General features: G+C 35.2%; 1 protein-coding gene across 3 annotated transcripts in view; it reads left to right on the forward strand.

The window, feature by feature from the left end:
- LOC124297461 (uncharacterized) overlaps window positions 1–12,473 on the forward strand; it is a 50,334-nt gene extending 37,861 nt beyond the window's left edge. For 2 of the 3 annotated variants that reach the window (XM_046748534.1, XM_046748535.1), the window contains 6 exons: window positions 2,199–2,261; window positions 3,259–3,342; window positions 5,223–5,451; window positions 8,385–8,842; window positions 9,926–10,023; window positions 12,108–12,473. In XM_046748534.1, the coding sequence (XP_046604490.1) occupies window positions 2,199–2,261; window positions 3,259–3,342; window positions 5,223–5,451; window positions 8,385–8,578 (570 nt within the window). In that variant the 3' untranslated portion in view covers window positions 8,579–8,842; window positions 9,926–10,023; window positions 12,108–12,473. The remainder of the gene's footprint in view (window positions 1–2,198; window positions 2,262–3,258; window positions 3,343–5,222; window positions 5,452–8,384; window positions 8,843–9,925; window positions 10,024–12,107) is intronic. The other variant, XM_046748536.1, reaches the window with a different exon arrangement.
- Window positions 12,474–17,645: the final 5,172 nt, after the last annotated feature.

A 17,645-nucleotide genomic window follows, 5' to 3' on the forward strand; every position in this document is an offset into this window, starting at 1 on the left:
AAGTGTGTTCAGATTTTGAAAACTTGACTACTTCAAAGACACCGTAACCTTGGAAAATAGTAATTTTTCCCCTCTATGTTTCGTTGCTAACTTCAGCCTCATCGAAACTCACCGCTTCAATCCTGCAAGAAAGGATGACGGGGGGAGTTCTTCGCTATAAACGTTTTTTCTTCTTGTTGTAAGCAGAAAGGTCTGCTTTCGAAAACCCGATACGGGGTTTGCTAATTACCGTTATGTATTATTCAGCCTGAAGGTCAAGACAAAGGGCGACTCGCCAATTCCGGCGAGAATATTCTCGCGCGTTAATCACGCGAAATTAGTGTTCAAGAAGAAGAAAAAGTAAGCGGTAGAAACAAATGAGATGATCTTTCATCTCTCTCTTATTTTATTTTGTTTTCCTTTATTCTCTCTCTCTCTCTCTCTATCTCTCTTCTATCCATGTATCCATCACTCTACCTTCATCGTAATCAACATCTTCTTAAGATCTTTGCAAATTTATTTTATCGAACGTAAGGTACGTGAGAGACAAATTTTTACTGAGCCCACAATGCGTTGCGATAGAGAGAAAACCGCACCCGAACAGGTTTATAACACGTTCGGAACGATGTACGAACGTTGGAAATTAATGAGTTCGGTTGTAAAGTTTGTTTCCCGCGGTAATTAATACAATTACTCACGTCTGTCGCGTGCTCGTAAGGTGCTATAAACTCTATCAGCGTTCATTATCAGACACTTTTCATTCTACGTCTGAATTGGAACGCGTGTAAGACAGGGATTTGCAAGAACCGCCGACCCCACGCATCGACAAAAAATCACTCATCAATTATTAATACCTTGTTAGATCTGCGCGTACGAAATGTATAATAAACAGGTATACGTATACAACCGTCAATGAAAATGTTAATTGGCAAGCTCTCTCCGCCTACATAAATGTACGTCACCTATCCTTTGTAACGATTAATAATTGCTGCTTGTAATTCGCCCGGCATTTCTCACGGACGCGGGTTTCTATGATCGTTAACCACCCCCTGCGTACCTTCGGTTGGGTATAATAACAGGATAAAATGGAGGCACTTTAGACCTTTTGCTCGCCGTTCGTAGGTTCAAAGCTAGTTTTTATTCTCACCTTATTACTTATCGCAAGGTAAATACTGTATATTTATATAATTATTTTGCTTGTTTGATCGAATGCTCAATTACGTATGACGAGAAGAGATTAACTTTTAAATTGGACTATTTTTAAGCCATGCGAATTATAACAAAATTTTATAAACACTCAAACGGTTCCATCGTCAAAGTGACCTCGAAGTAATCGAAAAGAGAATAGAATTTTTTTTTACTCTACGCATTTAATAATAACTGTGAAAAAGTGGAAGTCTAAAAATGTTCGAGTATTCATAAATCAAAAACCATCGCACGAGGAGCGAAAGAATAAAAGAATAAATACAGAGCTTGACGATCCTATCATTATCCAAAAAAGTTTCAATCAAACTGGAAATAGTGAAGTCAAAACCTGATGGAGTTGGCACGGAATCCCCTATATACCTGTAGTTTGTAAATCTCATTGGTCGATGATCAGAACTTTCAGGTAAACAATACAAGTTATACGTTTCTAATTCACACTAAATGAATATTCAGGGTTGAAAAAAAGAGATAAATTGATTTTTCATTTTATCTTTGTAAAAGTTTTCAAAAAATTATTTTCAAAAATGAATTTGAAAAAAACTAAATCCAGTCTATAAATAGCCTGAAAAAAATTTATGCCTTTTAAAGGAATTGATACTCTACTACGTGTATAAAGATTTTCATTAACTCAAAGCACGCGGGATAATAATTTGATAAAAATCTGAAAAAAAAAAAAAATGTATCCAGAAAGAAAAAGTAATTCAGTTGAAATGATTGAGAGTGGGAAACGTGAAAGGGCTGCGGATACGTAACCACGGTTTGACGTGAATTTAGTCCTTCGTTGAAATACCGGGAACGGCGTGCCTGCGTCATTAACAAGGGGAGGAAATTTTCCGCGACTTTTTGTTGCTTTTGTTACACAGGTATACATATACGCGTGTGTTTTTTGTACATTTTTTTTTCCGCTACTTTGAAGCGACCGAAACGCTTCTGCAGGCTTTCCCTTCCCGGCACGATTAATTCTGCGGTTTAAACGCCATTTCACTGACGCAACCGCTTTCTCTCTTTTCCAGGTACCCTTCAACCCCATCACCGCAATGCTGTTCACCCTCGACTTTTTCGTAGTCTGTCTCAACGTGAGTAAAAAAAGTCACAAAAATAAACCGTACTAGTAACTAAGTCGTGAAAACGTGGGGAAAGAGAGCTATACATATAACGATCACGACGAGACCACAAGGAGTGTCTCAATCGATCCCAGATTACCGAAACATAGTCAGTCTAATGGTTCGCATAAATGTTGACGATTTTTATTTTTCTTTTATTTTTTTGATACAATCTCACTGTCTTACTTGTTATATAGGATGATTTGCGTTCACTTGTAATGGTTAATTTTTTTGGCCTTTGATTTGTGAATGACGGAAGTTTCATTGATATGTTTATAATAGTCTGGATCAAAGTTCCAAAACGTCAAAGCTTAGACAGACCATTACAATAGATTATCGAAATTCCGAATGCTTAAAATTCTCAACGGTAAAATTTCCAAACAGCCAAAACTTGGAAGTTAACAATCTTACATTATATGCGGTAAACGCTTCAAAATATATCCAATAATCGATTAGCGGCATTTGTGAAGGCTGGTAAAGTTCGAAGTTTTGATCATTCGGGGTATTGATAATTCCATGCAATGGTCTCTCTGAACTTTGACCATTTTAAACTCTGATTAATTCGTGGGTTTCATCAGTGGTGGTTTTGACCATTTGATGTAACGGTCTCATTGAATTTTCATCATTCGAAACTCTGATTGATTCGACGCCTTGACCAGTTGCGGTTCTGACCATTTGATGCAATGGTCTCTCTGAATTTTGACCATTCGATGCAGTGGTCTCTCTAAAGTTTGACCATTCGAAGCTCTGATCGATTCGAGGCCTTGACCATTTGGGATTTCGACTATTTGGAGCTTTGACTACTTGGACTTTTGACCATTGGACGTAACCGTCTGACTGAACTTTGACCAATTGGAATATTGACCCGCACCCGCTTCTGAGCCTCATCTGATCATTTAAATACAACGTATGATTAAATCGGTTCGACGCTTGACCACATCAGTGTTTCTTTCTCATTTTCTCGCTACAGGTATACTCGTTGCTCTGCGTTATTTCCCAGTATCAGGAATACGTTGCCGGCCGAGGAACAGCCGCCGACGATTGTGAATACAGGGTGAGTATAACAGTAGCTAGCAAGACCAATTGGGAATCATATTGATAAGGACTGTCAATGAGAATACTATCAGAGTTAGAAAAAAAAATAATTGGGCGGCACTCGATACCATTTCGTGCCCAACATGATTTACGTTGCCCGGAAGTAGTTCAATTGCGATAACGCTTGTCGGTCGGCACGTGCATTGTGGACATGGCTTATCATGGGTGTGGACTATGCGAGCCCATAAAAGGACACGTCCATACGTCGAGGGGCGCATATAGTTATCAGGATCTTCGATTAGGGCTTGACCGCTGACACGAATCGCGGACTTTTAGAGCTCTAAATCATCGGGGGGGGGGTAAAGTCACGTAGCCCGCCTACACAACAATGGAATTACGCGCGGTGCATGCAGGTGAAGTTCTGCCATCAATTTCATTCACTGACAAGAGGGTTATCAATATTCGAGTTATCCAATTGTGTCCCTCGCGAACATTCACCGAACATGTGCGACAACGCGGATGACAGTAGCGACAGAATTAGGATGGTTGTGCGTAAGTCTCTCTAGCTCTCACTCTCTGTCAGCTGTCGGGATGGAAATTATGAAACACCCCGTTAAAACCGATGCAAATATTGATTCAACAACTCATTAAAATTAATTAGGCGGCATGTTGTATGGTTTAATGAAAATTTATTGTGCCTGTCACGTACGACGGAAGGTAAGAGGAGCTTCGAGATGCGCGGTAATTGCGTCAACAAGGCGTATTTGTACAATTTATTTGAGTAATCAATCGAGGCGAGCTTCTGTAATATAAGTCAGACTGTTTTGAATTAGGGAGGTGTTTTATTCTTTCTGTTTCTTGTTTCAACGATCAGATATGAAGGTTAGTTTTCACCCCGGGAATGAAATTATCTTAAAGTGTCACAAGATCTTTCACTCAAGTCAAGGTGTCTGCTTTCCATGCGAATCATTCCCATTCAAATTGCGTGCAAAAACATATACAGAGTAAATTCCTAAGGACTGCATGATCCGAAGTCTGCTAAATTTAATGCGCACGAGCTTCAATCCGAGAACAAAAACTATCGTTCTCGGATTGTAGCGCGTGCGCGTTAACCTTTAGCAGACGACGAATCATGCAGTCGTTAGGAATTCACTCTGTACATCGACCTAATCCAAAACAGTCCGATATACATGGCATCATAAGCATCGAAGGGGAGAACAAACTGACGATGAAAATAACGACGACTGCACGAATGTTGGAGTAATGAAGATCAGCAACCATTCAAGTATTAGCTAAGGCATTTTTTGCAAACTTTTGCACCCCACCCGTAGTGATAACGATTGGTAACGTTTGCTTGTTTTGCGCACTAATGTTTTTAACGCTATTTCAAACGCTGATTAGCAAATCGATTCATTACCTGGGAATGGCAGAAATTCGACTTATAGTCACATCCTGATCAACTCATTCCTACTTTATTAAATATCAATTACTACTAATTATTAGTCCGTGTTATCATGTTCAGTGAAACGTGAATTCATTATTCATTTAGTATTGAATACATTATGTATTGTCTTTCTTTTTAACTGCATACAATAAACAGTGTATTCGCCAGGATATTATTATTGAGCAATTCGTGCATTGTTATTAGCACCTTCTTTTTAGAATATTTTTTATCATTCTCAAGGAGGCGGTGTGTTGGCTTTCAGCACGCACTTAAAATTTTCTACGTGAGCTAACGTTTGCCTGAAACGCTTAATACTATAGCGTAACATTTGATAACGTTACTCCGAATGGCTCCCCCTGTTTTAGCGATAGCTAATACTTGAATGGCCCTTTTATATGGTATTCCAAGAGTTCGCGGTGATATCTCATACGGGTAATTCTGCCCAATTCCGGAAGGTACCAGCCGTGAGATACGCGGTTCAACCAACGACGACGGCGACTTCCTGCCTTAGCTCGCGAAGGGCGCCGACGAACAACGAGACCAGAGCCACTGCCACCCCTACACAGAGTCCTACAGCGGTTCCGGCGATTCTGGCGAACGAGAAGAGTCCTGTGGCTTGCAAACCGGGGCGGAAACACGTTCAATTTCCAGATACGCCGACGGCTAGCCAAGGAGAGAAGTCAGGTCGGTTTGCGTGTGCGATTTTCCCCAAGTTTCGAGGCTGTAACAACCCCTAAAACAAATCGAACGCGGTATTTCTACCGGGACAATCTCTTGAAACTTGAAAGTAAATCGCGCATGCGCGAGTTTTATCGGCTGTTCGTGCAGGCTGGCCATCCCGAGTTTTCAGCTGTCAAACTGTTTCTGACGGCGATGTAATTGATACGAATTTTCGAGGTTATAATCTCAAATACTTGAGATAGTGACTCGGAAAGGTTTGGAAAGCATTTGTTATTGGGTTGGAAAGTTGATTCTTCGAAGAATCATGCTCTTTGAAAATTGAAACGTACACATTCGTGTCGGTTGGCCCGCTTGCATCCCAGAAACGAATATAGCTGCGGGAAGATTTCGCCGACCAATGAGATTGAATTATTTGGCGCATGCGCGGCATAATGTTTGTCGACTAGAAATCGTTACTTTAATCGATATAAGACAACAGGACATTTTCAACTCTTCGTTCTGCAACGATTCGAAGGGGTGGAGTTTCGTTTTTACTGGCTGGATTCTTTCTACGTTCGTTTTTTAAAACCAATTTTTCTACAACCCCAATACCTCCGCAGACAACGCGATAAGTAATCTACGGCGTCACGTTCTAAGATGTTTTCTTTCGATAAGAGGAGCAATTTCCCAAGCAATATTTTTTTTTTTTCTTCTCCGTGGAATATTCATTTTCAGATAAAATTGAACAAGCAGCCATTTGTTTTTTGGAATTTAGCTCAACTTACAAATTTGTAAGATATTTGTTAGAGAAATTGAACCGATTACGTGATTATGTTTATATTCCATCAAAATAAATGATAATTGGAAATGTCTATTTTTACAAGCTTGTAACGTTTCTTTCGAGGCAAAAAATTGAATATCTTCCTCAATGTCGGTGCAAGTGTAGTAAAAATCAGAGAATTTCAATATTTTTTTTTTTTACTTTGTTTTTGACGTCTAGTTTTATTGACGGGGAAGAAAAATTTGGCACAGTTTACATTTTCGCGAATATACCGACATTAGAAATTGTGAAATCACGGCAAAAATATCGCACTGTGACAAACTGCCTCGGCCTTTCCGTTCAGAGAAGGCAAATTTATACGATTTTCATTTCACCCACTTTTTTGGCTGTAACTTCTAAATCATACATGTCTGCGACTACGGAGCTGCAGTGAGAATCAATTCTACGTTAAAATATAACCGTCTGAATGGCAAATATGATAAAAAGAAGTGCTGTAAATTTGTCGCTGATGTCAAAAGTAATTCATCTTCGTTTCTTTCTTTTTACTCATAATCAGAGTCGAAAAAAGAATTTCTCCTAATCAATTCACCGGGCATACATTTCTATGGATTTATTCTGATCTCAAAAATTGAGGAAACTGCGATTGAAATGTTAATTGAATATCGCGGGGAAACTCTGACAAGTTACGTAACGAGTTTTGCTACATAGCTGGTCGAGATTAAATGGGGTTGTATGAAAATATAGGAACGTTTGGGCAAGAACACATTTGCACAATAATTATCCGCACGTGCGATAGAAAATCACGTGTTAATGAGAGATTGGTTTGTCAAAAATCTATACTATTTATTAATTTGATCACAAGATATTCGTACGTATTTGATTATTTAATAAAGTATCGTATTCAAGTACTATGTAAATCTGTGTAAAAATACAAAAATGTAAAATACTGCCGTTATAAAAAACGAACTCACGAAGTCAGATATCTGTGTTTCATTTCGACCCGCTTCATATGGTCAAAAATCTAGTAGATCTAGTAAATCTAGTCTCCGCTCTACGATGGTTCATTTTAAGCTGAAGGCTCTTCTTCACAAATTTACTGTAACATTTTTTTCACCTTGTTGACACTGTTAAATATTTGATTCCACAACACCAAACTGATATTACGGAATATGATCAACAAATGACAATATTGAATTGACTGTTGAAATAAAAAAGAAAATCTGTACTCTTCTGAACATAACAACGTACTGTCGTGAAGTGAAATCAATTAAATCGACTAGAAGTTCAAAAAATTTCCAACCCATTATAAAAAAAAACATCGATGCAGATCAGAGCTTTTTAATATTTTTCCAGTTTTTTCTATTTTAGTATTTTTCAAAGAGATCTTACATCTAGGAGCACAAGGATATGAGATTTTGATAAATACTCAACACTTACGACTATCATGTGATAAAATTAATAAAAAGTATCGATCTCCAGCTATCCACCCTTCCTTGACCCTTATAGAGTCACAGATTATTGATCTAGTCAACTTTTATAACAAGATAATATTCTGTGGTTTTTGGGGTAGCTGATTACGAGTCTGAAATCTTATTTAAAAATTCTGGATGGCGGATCAGACATGGTGGACAAAAGTTTCAAATTTGATCGAATACGGTCAACAAACTCTACGCAGGGGTTTCTGATTGGATTCGCTATACTGAATTATTAAAAGCTGACATCAGATTCGTAATCAGCGAACCCGAAAACTTCTGGACAGAGTTTTTTCACCGAAATCGATTGAATTTGAAATTTTCGTCCGATGTATTGGATCGGCCGTCTTGAATTTTCAAAATCCAATTTCAGATCCGTAATCAGCGACTCGAAAAACTTGTAATTTATGTAAAACATGTGTATGTGTAGAGAGAAATGAATTATTCCTTCGATTTCCACGATTTTTTTCAACGAATTCATATCTAACAATAACAAGTTACGTTACATCGCAATAATTATTATCTATCATTGAAAACCTATCAGTATACTATCAGTAATAGGGAAAAACCGCAAAGAAATATGTCGAAGAATTCTCTAAATATACAAAAAATGAGTACAAAAGGGTTAATCGAAACTCAAGGCGCTAATTGCCGCGAAAATAAGGTAAAATTAGGGAAAATTTTGGGACCTGCATATGTTTCAGAGATCGGGACAAAAGACGCAGTATCGACTTGGAACCCCGCGGTTGTCGTCGAATTAGGCAAAACCCCGGCGGTCGTGGACACGGCGCCGCTGTTATCCTCGTCAACGAGGCAACAGCAACAGCAACAGCAACAGCAGCAGCAAGGCGAAGCTGTGAAGATGACGAGTGACGGTGTTCGAACGATCCCGACCTAATCCCCCATTTCCTCAAGGTGTATGATTACATAGACCGGCGAAAGTTAACTCTATTATGAATTTTCTATATATTTTCGGAAATTCTTCGTTATATGTATTATATTATATACATAATGTATACGTACGGTATACAATTTGTTACGCATACATTGTACATACGTGTTATTATAATTATACCTATAAAGTCGACTTCAGCTGGGTGCAAGTTTCGCTCTGTACTGTCGGAATCACGCGAGGGACCTTTGGCAGATTTTTTCTCTGCAGGTAATGATTACTAGTGATTGAGAAAATCCATTAATTTTTTTTTTTTTTTTGTACACTATAGCGTACAATCTTGATTTTCGTTTTTTACGATTTACTCGAAATTTAGTCCATGATAAATAATTGCCAAGTATATGAAACAGGGGTGAAATTTTCTCACAAATCGATTGTCGCTATTTATTTTGTAAAATTACTATCGCACTGTGAGAAAAACGCAAATTTTTGAGACACGGAATTCAATTTTTGACACACATTCTTAAAAAAAAAGTGTCTCTCTACTAAAATAAATGCATTTTGAGTTAATATTTTCATTTTAAAGCGAACGGATTGGGTAACTAGGTATTTCGATACGACGTGTACGATGATTTTTTTCTTGCATATTTTCGGTTTTCATTTAGTTTTTTTCTACACTCTTCTCTTTTTACACCTTTCTCCGGTATTAATTCAGTCGCCAAGTTTTCGACACGATCCTCAATTGAAATTCTTCCTCAATTATAAAGAAAATTTATGAGCTTTTTACAATCGCAAATAAACTCCGCCTCTTCGCGACCGTTGAAATATGCCAGTTGAAAATATACCGCGTAAATATGTAGGTGCCTATATACATGTATTATGTATCGATGAGACCGGTCATATGTAATGAAAGTGAACGAAGTTTTGCTCATTGCTTTACTGTTCAGGAATACATTGAACAACCGTCCATCGTTTTCTCAAATTTTTCCCACAAGCTTTTGCCTTACCGTGCTAAAAATGCGAAATTTCATTCTTGTAATATACATATAAAGGGAAAAGGAACTATTTATACTTTCAAATCGTTCGTGGGTGAAATTCGTCTGAACGGGTAAAGGATCGGGAATCGATTTATGGAGATTCGAAAGAAAACCGTTTTTTGGACGTTTATTTTTACAATCGTTCAGAAAAATTGACTAAACATACTGAAATTAAAGTAAAAACTGTTCCAATTTTTTTTTTTTAAACATATTACTGTACAGTATAAGATAAAAATCTATTAAAATTCACACGAACCAAAAACATGTATCCACTTAGCACACTTATCTGTTTTTTTTTATTCTTATTCTGTTTTAGACCAACATTTTCTAACGGCACAGAAATTTACATGGAATCGATGACAAGCCTTCGAATAAATTCACACCTTCAGCAACGACATTCGTACTTCTATATAGGTGAGCATGTATATAATATAACTGCCATGTACTATACTAGGTAAATAGATTTCGCGTATATATATGTGTATGTATATATATATATATATATATGTGCCGTATTTGCTTCGACTAGTTCAAGCGAGACAATTGCCTACTTGAAAGTTCAGCTAAATATCAGGACGAAATTGAGCTTGTAGCTTTGCAAACGCATTAATTTGCAATTTAGCAGAGGTTTAACGATCGCGGGGGAATTAAAAAGGTTTTCAGTCTCGCCTTCGGCGAGAATTCAAGACGTGGAAAATTTCAAACAAATTTCTGCTTACCAACATTTTTGTACTAAAACAAAGTTGGACCGCTGAAATTTTATTATATTCTGCTGATCGGGAAGAGCGGCTTGTTTCATAGTGAATCAAATTCAAAACTCAAGTTATTTGACTAAAAGTTAAAAATTAAGTTAACTTTCCCTCCATCTCTCTCTTTCGGTCACTCCTTCTTTTTCATTATCATTTCATTTTATTCTATGTTATTTTACTTTCTTGAGTTTTTTTTTTTTTTTTAATTTATCTCAGTAACGTACCTCTAATGTAAAGCAGTCCTCTTTTTTACTACCGCACGAGGTAAAATATTCACCCTGGCCAGCTTATTTATTTCTTTTAGTTATTTATTTATTTTACTTATCTACTTATTCATTTATTTTATTACTTTTCTGTCACTCGTGTATTTAGTTACTCATCTACATTTTTTAATTTATTTTGCTAAATGTTTTCTGAGCTTATTGCTCAAATACTTGCGGTATGTCCTTACTTTGTGTTATTTACTCTGTTCTGTCGGTCGCGAATGTGCCGGTTTATATTTTTATTTTTACATCTGACCAATTGATTTATCAATTTTTCTGTTCTGATTAATGTTACGTTATTTTTATCTATTCTCGTATATTTTTGCTCATGTTTTAACCATTTTACTTATTTATTTATTTGTTTATTTTTTCAACTCATTATTTCTCCATCTTATTTATTATTCTGTCTTTAATTCTGTACTCTGTTTTATCTATTTTTATCTCCTTCTCTAGTCATTATATTTCATTATTTTTCATTATTTTTGAACCCTAATTTTAATGTATGTTAATTTGTTGTTAGTTTTATTGTGTTCTATGCCTATGCATGTAATTTGTTTGCACGAGCTTTCTATATGCCCCTATGTGACTCTATCTATCTATCTATCTCTCTTTTCTTCAAGAATATATACTTTATACACTGCAGAATCTATAATAATTTCAAACTTTTATGAAAATTTATGATGTGCCTGCATAAATTTTCGGAACATTTTTTCCGAGTAATTTTATACCCACTATTCAATTCTCACTTCGTTATTACGGTTGACCAATTACGAAATTCCGTTTTATTCTTTATAGATATTAGGGTGGTTCTTATTTGGGTCATGTCGGAATTTATTCGCGCTCACCCCCAGAAAGTAATCGTGTTGTATAGAAAAAAATCAGGCTAAGAACAAAAAAATTTCCGATAACTTTAACACGCCCCGCCAAGCAGTCGAACTTATACATAGAAAAATTGATGAATTTGAATTTTGTTTTTAAGAAAACTGTTTATCACTTTAAACTGTGTATTATAAACGATTTATTGCTGCACAATCATTAAATTTTCATTAAATCATTAATAGCAACGAATACTGGACTTTCCGGTAACAGCTACAAAGCTAAATTTATTTTTGTACCTAGAACTATATTTTTCGATCGTGGTAAAAAAATGAAAATAGTTAAGGACTGAGCGTTAAACGGAACTAAAAATTTCTCTCAGTGTGGAGTTGTCGGAATATTTTTTGGATTTAGCATGATGTTATTTTTCTAAACAACATGATTAGTTTTTAGGAGTGAGCGTGAAGAAATTCCGACATGCCCCAATTATAAGAACCACCCTGACAGATATAACGAATTGCATCGTGATTTAACGACGCGTGAAACGAAGTGTCAATGCGATACGTCGAAACGCCTTAAAATGTCGACTTATCACATGCTACTTTATCATCGTTTATTATATATTACCAATTATCGTCAGTTTGTAATCATGAACCGTTGTTGTTTTCAGGTTGCTCAACGTCTATATATTCTTAATTAGCCCATCTAACGAGATGAATTATTCCTGCGATGTATTGATCTAGGAAACGTGAATATCTATAATACGTGCAACATAAATTCTCCCCTGATTATAAAATACCCTTAGGTTCAGGTACGTTTATAGAATAATTGTGAATGTGACGACAAACGGCACTTACGTGTGTATATAACAAATTTATAATCCACCTATTACCAAAAACAAATACATCGGTTTATACACTAATTTCAAATATATTTATAACGTCTAGTACTTGTTTCATGTAAATAAAATATACATACGATATACATAGATATAAATTAATAAATATAATAATATACTTACACGTATATTACATCTTTGTTATGGATAAATGACGTTTGTAAATTTTTTCCAATAAAATATCTATGTAAATGTTTTTTATAAAAGAAAAAAAACTACGAAGAAACGATTTTCTACGTATAATGACGTACGAAATTGAACATAAATCGACAACCCTGCCCAGATTATAATACATAAACCCTCATCTTCAAAATTATTCTAACCTTAGCCAGCTTTACCCAACCAAAATTTTCTGACCATTTCCAAAATACTAGCACAAAAAAATTTTGCAACATAAATCCTCGATCGAACCATTTGATCTGATTATATACCTACAATATTTACGTATTATATTAATCGAATTCTGAACTTCGTACTTTTATCACAAAAATGGGGAAAAACCGTTATTTCCCAATTTTGGGATTATCTGAAATTCAGTAAAACGTAAAAAAAAACACACACGCACACACTCAGATTTCGTGTTAAAATCTTAGTTCCTTAAAGATCATTGTAAAATTAATAAAACAGTCATTTTTCCCCTATGTTACGTTAGGATAACGTTACTACAAGTTAAACATCGTATGTTGAATTCAATGAGAAACACCTACAGTGTGATTTCAGACTTTTCTTTTGAAATTCAATTTTCCAAAGTGATAAAACGCCGACCGTATCGCGCATAGAAAATTCCCGACTTCATCCCGTGATTAAAGGCTAAAGTTTTCGTGGAAAATGGTTGCGGGTTTAGCGGCACGTACACCCTATAATGGCACTTGCGGACCAATGGTTCTCCATAAATTGAATCAAAGCAGTTCACAGCTGATACACCCAATCCAAACTTCTATCGCAACTTCGACATGCACAAACCTGCTACAAGTGTATATTACGTTATACTATACATACATACATACACACACATATATAATGAATATATATATATATATATATCATGCGGGTGTGAATTGTCGAGAAAAGTTTTTTTTAATTTAATATATATATTTTTTTTTTTTTTTGTTACTCTTTCCGCATATCTTTCGCAACGAACAAAGGTATACAATGCTCACTCAGGCTTTAAGCTCACTTATCGACCACCGCGTCTCTCTCTCTCTCTCTATTTCTCTCCCTTTTTTCCCCTCACCAGCCATAGCTTTTATTTTAATAATTTTGAAGAGCGTTGAAAAAAAAAGTAAAGAAAAAACGGATCTAAAGCGAAGCTTGCAAAGTTTGGAGCTACTTTGTGCGGGTACTTATACCGAGAGACTTGGAACTTTTTTCTTATACCATCGCATCGATTAAAGTTGTCGAGGAATAATCAAGTATACTTCGATCATCGTGTGACTTTTTTTTTTTATTCGTTCATTTTTTTTTTTTTTTCAAGCGATAAAATATGCAAGGTCAAACGTGTTGCAATTTAGGTGCTAAAGATTTTTTGAAATTTTTAAAAACGTTGCAAAATTTGTGCACGTCGAACGGTTGGAGGGATTATTGTTTAACATTGTGGGCTGAAATCAGAATGTAAAATCAAGATATATCGAATTCTGACAGACACGAATATCCAATTGATGTACAGTTTCAAATTGTTTGATAAAGTCGAAGTGTACAAAAGTTGAAATTTGAAAATATAAAAATATCCGAAAGTCAGGAAATAGAGTCGTTAAAATTTATGTATTTTTCTGGATTTTATACTTCAACTCTTTTTATACTTCGAATTTGAAAGCCTGATTAAAGTTTGATTTAAAATTAGATTTTTATGTTTAAAAAAATTCGATACCGTGATCCTTCTTTTTCGTTTCGTATCGTCGCGTTGTAATTCATAACTGCGCTACTCGTGTATCTACCTAATTGAAATTTTGTTTTATAGCCCAACGCATCAGTGCTCGAGAAAAAACATCAATTTTCAATCAAGTTTCACAGCTTTCTGAAATTTAATAAGAAATATCAATATGAACATTATTCTACGTTTAGTATCGCTAATATATTAAATAATAAAAGACAGAAAAAAGATACCACTTTTCCCACGAAATCAACCTGCACGCAACGCGATAAAATGCTCAGATAAATCTCAATTCATCACGAGAGATAAAATGTCCGTCCATTCGGTCACAATATTTGCTGTCCCCATAAATATTTCATTTTCCCTTAATTAAGAGGAGGTTGCGAAAATTGAAGACCATTGCGATTACGCCTTACTAAAAAACAAATAATAAGATACTTCACCGAAAGTATTGATTTTCAAGTTGCAACAGCGAAACTAGTTTAATAATTACACATCTATAAGAAGAAAAAAGGAATATTTTTCCTCTTACTAATTCGCAAAAAAAGTGTTCTCGTCTTGAGTGAACTTTTTATCGGTAATTTCAAAACCAATGATATTAACCGCACGAAAATTGTATCAAGTATCTCTTCCGAATCGCATCACGTAGAATCGCAGCGTTAAATATTCGGCACGCGTATCTGCATGCAAACGAATTAGATGGAAGCGAAACCACATTTCAGCACCATGGGATCAGGTCCAGACGCAATTTTAACAGATGTATATGTCGTGCCCACAATGGGTGACGAAACCGCAGACGCTCAGAGCCAGCGTGGTAAAATAAACGACGCGACGCGACGGTTGGAAAATCGGGTCCTGTAGCTCCTATAATCACCGGATTATTCAGCGTGAGTTAAATATATCATAGAAGCTAATTTTATTCGTAACCGCGAATTGAAACAATAGCTTTGTGACAATATCATGTGAAATAAAAAGTTTTAAAGAGCTCGCGTCAGACACGTAATTTTCTCTATACTCAATTTTACTGAATAACAGATTAAAAATAAATGACCATATTTTCAAATTTGATTTTTTATTGAAAAATTGTTAGACACGAAAATTTTCTTTCGCGAAAATTTTCGCTATGATCGTCGAGAACTTGAAAACTTTCGAACGTATAAACTTTAATCTATCTGTAAAAGTTTACTCAGCGTTCGCATTACAAGCCTGTGAATATTGTTCTATCGCCAAAATTATTGATCTGGTTGAAACTAAATATAGTCCAAGATCTGGCGAGACGTTGCAACTATCCATAGAAAAAAAGGGGAATCGAAATCGGTTTGGTTGTTATGGAGTTATAAGCGAACATACGGACAGACATACGTTTGAGTTTTATACAATATAGAGTGATTTTCTAACGGCTGCATGATCCGTCGTCTGCTAAAATCTAACGCGCACGCGCTGCAATTCGAGTGAATGAACGAAGGGTTTTAAAAAAAATTCAAATTAGAATTTTTGGCAAAGTTTCTTGGCCAAAAATGACGATTCTACGTATCGCCTTGTGAAATAAGTTGTGATCGCAGAAAAAAATCCTTAGATCATTCACTAGCTACACCCACCTACTAACAGATTTCAGATTAATATTGTACGAAACATAATTCCAATATCGTTTTCTTCTATACCTTAAGTTTGGTTGAAATAACTCTTTTATTATATTTAAAAAAAATTATCGAAAAATTGGATTTTTTTAAAGGTCAAGTTACCCACGTAACGCCTTAATTGTAAGATTTATGGAAATGCATATTGAAACTAAACTCTGTACGTAACGATCGTTTGCGTAATTAGCAAAATTAGCTTTGCTGAACTTTGGATCAGTTAAGTCAGTTTTCCCTAAGCTGTATGCACTAGCTTGAAGTGCTTGAACTAACGATATTAGTTATCAACTATGCAAGAAGGGCGAGATTCCAACTTCCGGTTCCGTTACGTGTTTAATGTTATACCTATATTATGACCGGTATGCAGATTGAAGATGCAAGTTTAGTGCAATTATCCAACTCGTTCTAACCATGGCTAACAGTATTATCCTCTTTAATTAGTTTCTCATTGTCAGAGATTTGCTGAATTTCAGTTATTGAGGAGGTTGGTTGACCAAATATCGACACTTTTTGCCAAGTTTGTTACGAGTTAGTTTACATTGAGTATTTATGAAGACGTAGTTGCAAATTAGGAAGATTTGTTCGATAATATGAAAACAAAAACTGGTGGAATTGTAAAATGAAGCTGAGATATGGATATTTCGTTTTAAAACGCTTAAAAATTGTTAAAAATCGGTGCAGCTCCGTTTTATTCAGAAGACTATTTTCTACGAAGTTATTGAAACAGATTTTTTATCAAGTGGTCGATACGACATTACAATTTCGTCCTCATGTTAAATATCGGCGCCATATTGTAAACTTGAGTATTCAACTATGCCAGCATGATTAAAAAACAATTGAGTTTTCAGAATATAATTTCCTGACTAAAATCACCCATCTTAGAATGAAATTGAACGTATCAACTAGATTTTCAACAATTTTGAAGCGATTTGAAGTGAAGATCGAAATCTAATCGTGTTTTTATTTGTAACAGCATTATTTCATATTTTTGTATTTTTAAGATCTTCGTAGCTTTTGGTCACGAATGTAATAATTCTATCAATACTCCATCTAAGAATACAAATCTCATAATAAAATTTTCATGTACCTACAGGAAACCTTTAATGATAGAATAAAACTTTAGATATTTGACTAGTAAATTTTTTTTTTTCATTTTATAAACAATCTAGATCACCATATACGTGATAGCCATTTCAGGCGGTCGTGAATAGCAGAGTAAAATTAGATGTCAGCGCGGTTCAACGCGTTAAATATAGTAAAACGTAAAAGGGTGTTTCCCCGGTGACATTAATTAAGTAATTACGTCTTTAATTTTCAAGCTAATTCGCGAAGGCTAGACCGCCGTGCTATTACACGCAAATGGCATTGTTATAAATAGAAGGAAAAAAGTTTAATGGTAGGGGTTTCAAACAGCGAAGTATCGAATAGCAAAAAAAGTTTATAATTCTAATTTTCGACGTTACATAAAACGTTCAGAATTGTTAGTCCATAAAAAAAAAAAAAAAAAAAAGGATCGTACGAAAAACGCGAATTTTCTACAGATATACAAACGAATTACATTTGTACTTTCAAATAATTTATTCATACATGTGTACAATAATATTTTACTGATTTTTATAACTACATCAAATATACAAGACTTAAGAAAAATTATACAACGCGTGCGGATTGATTATATATATGTATATATTACATTTTACATATATAAATAAAAATGAATACATTATTAATTGTTTTTTGTTTGTTTGTTTTTTTTTCAATTGAATTCAATACTGCAATAAGAAATAAATATTGTCGATTGGACAG

Source organism: Neodiprion virginianus, chromosome 2 (genome assembly GCF_021901495.1).
Source record: "Neodiprion virginianus isolate iyNeoVirg1 chromosome 2, iyNeoVirg1.1, whole genome shotgun sequence".
Classification (NCBI taxonomy): domain Eukaryota; kingdom Metazoa; phylum Arthropoda; class Insecta; order Hymenoptera; family Diprionidae; genus Neodiprion; species Neodiprion virginianus.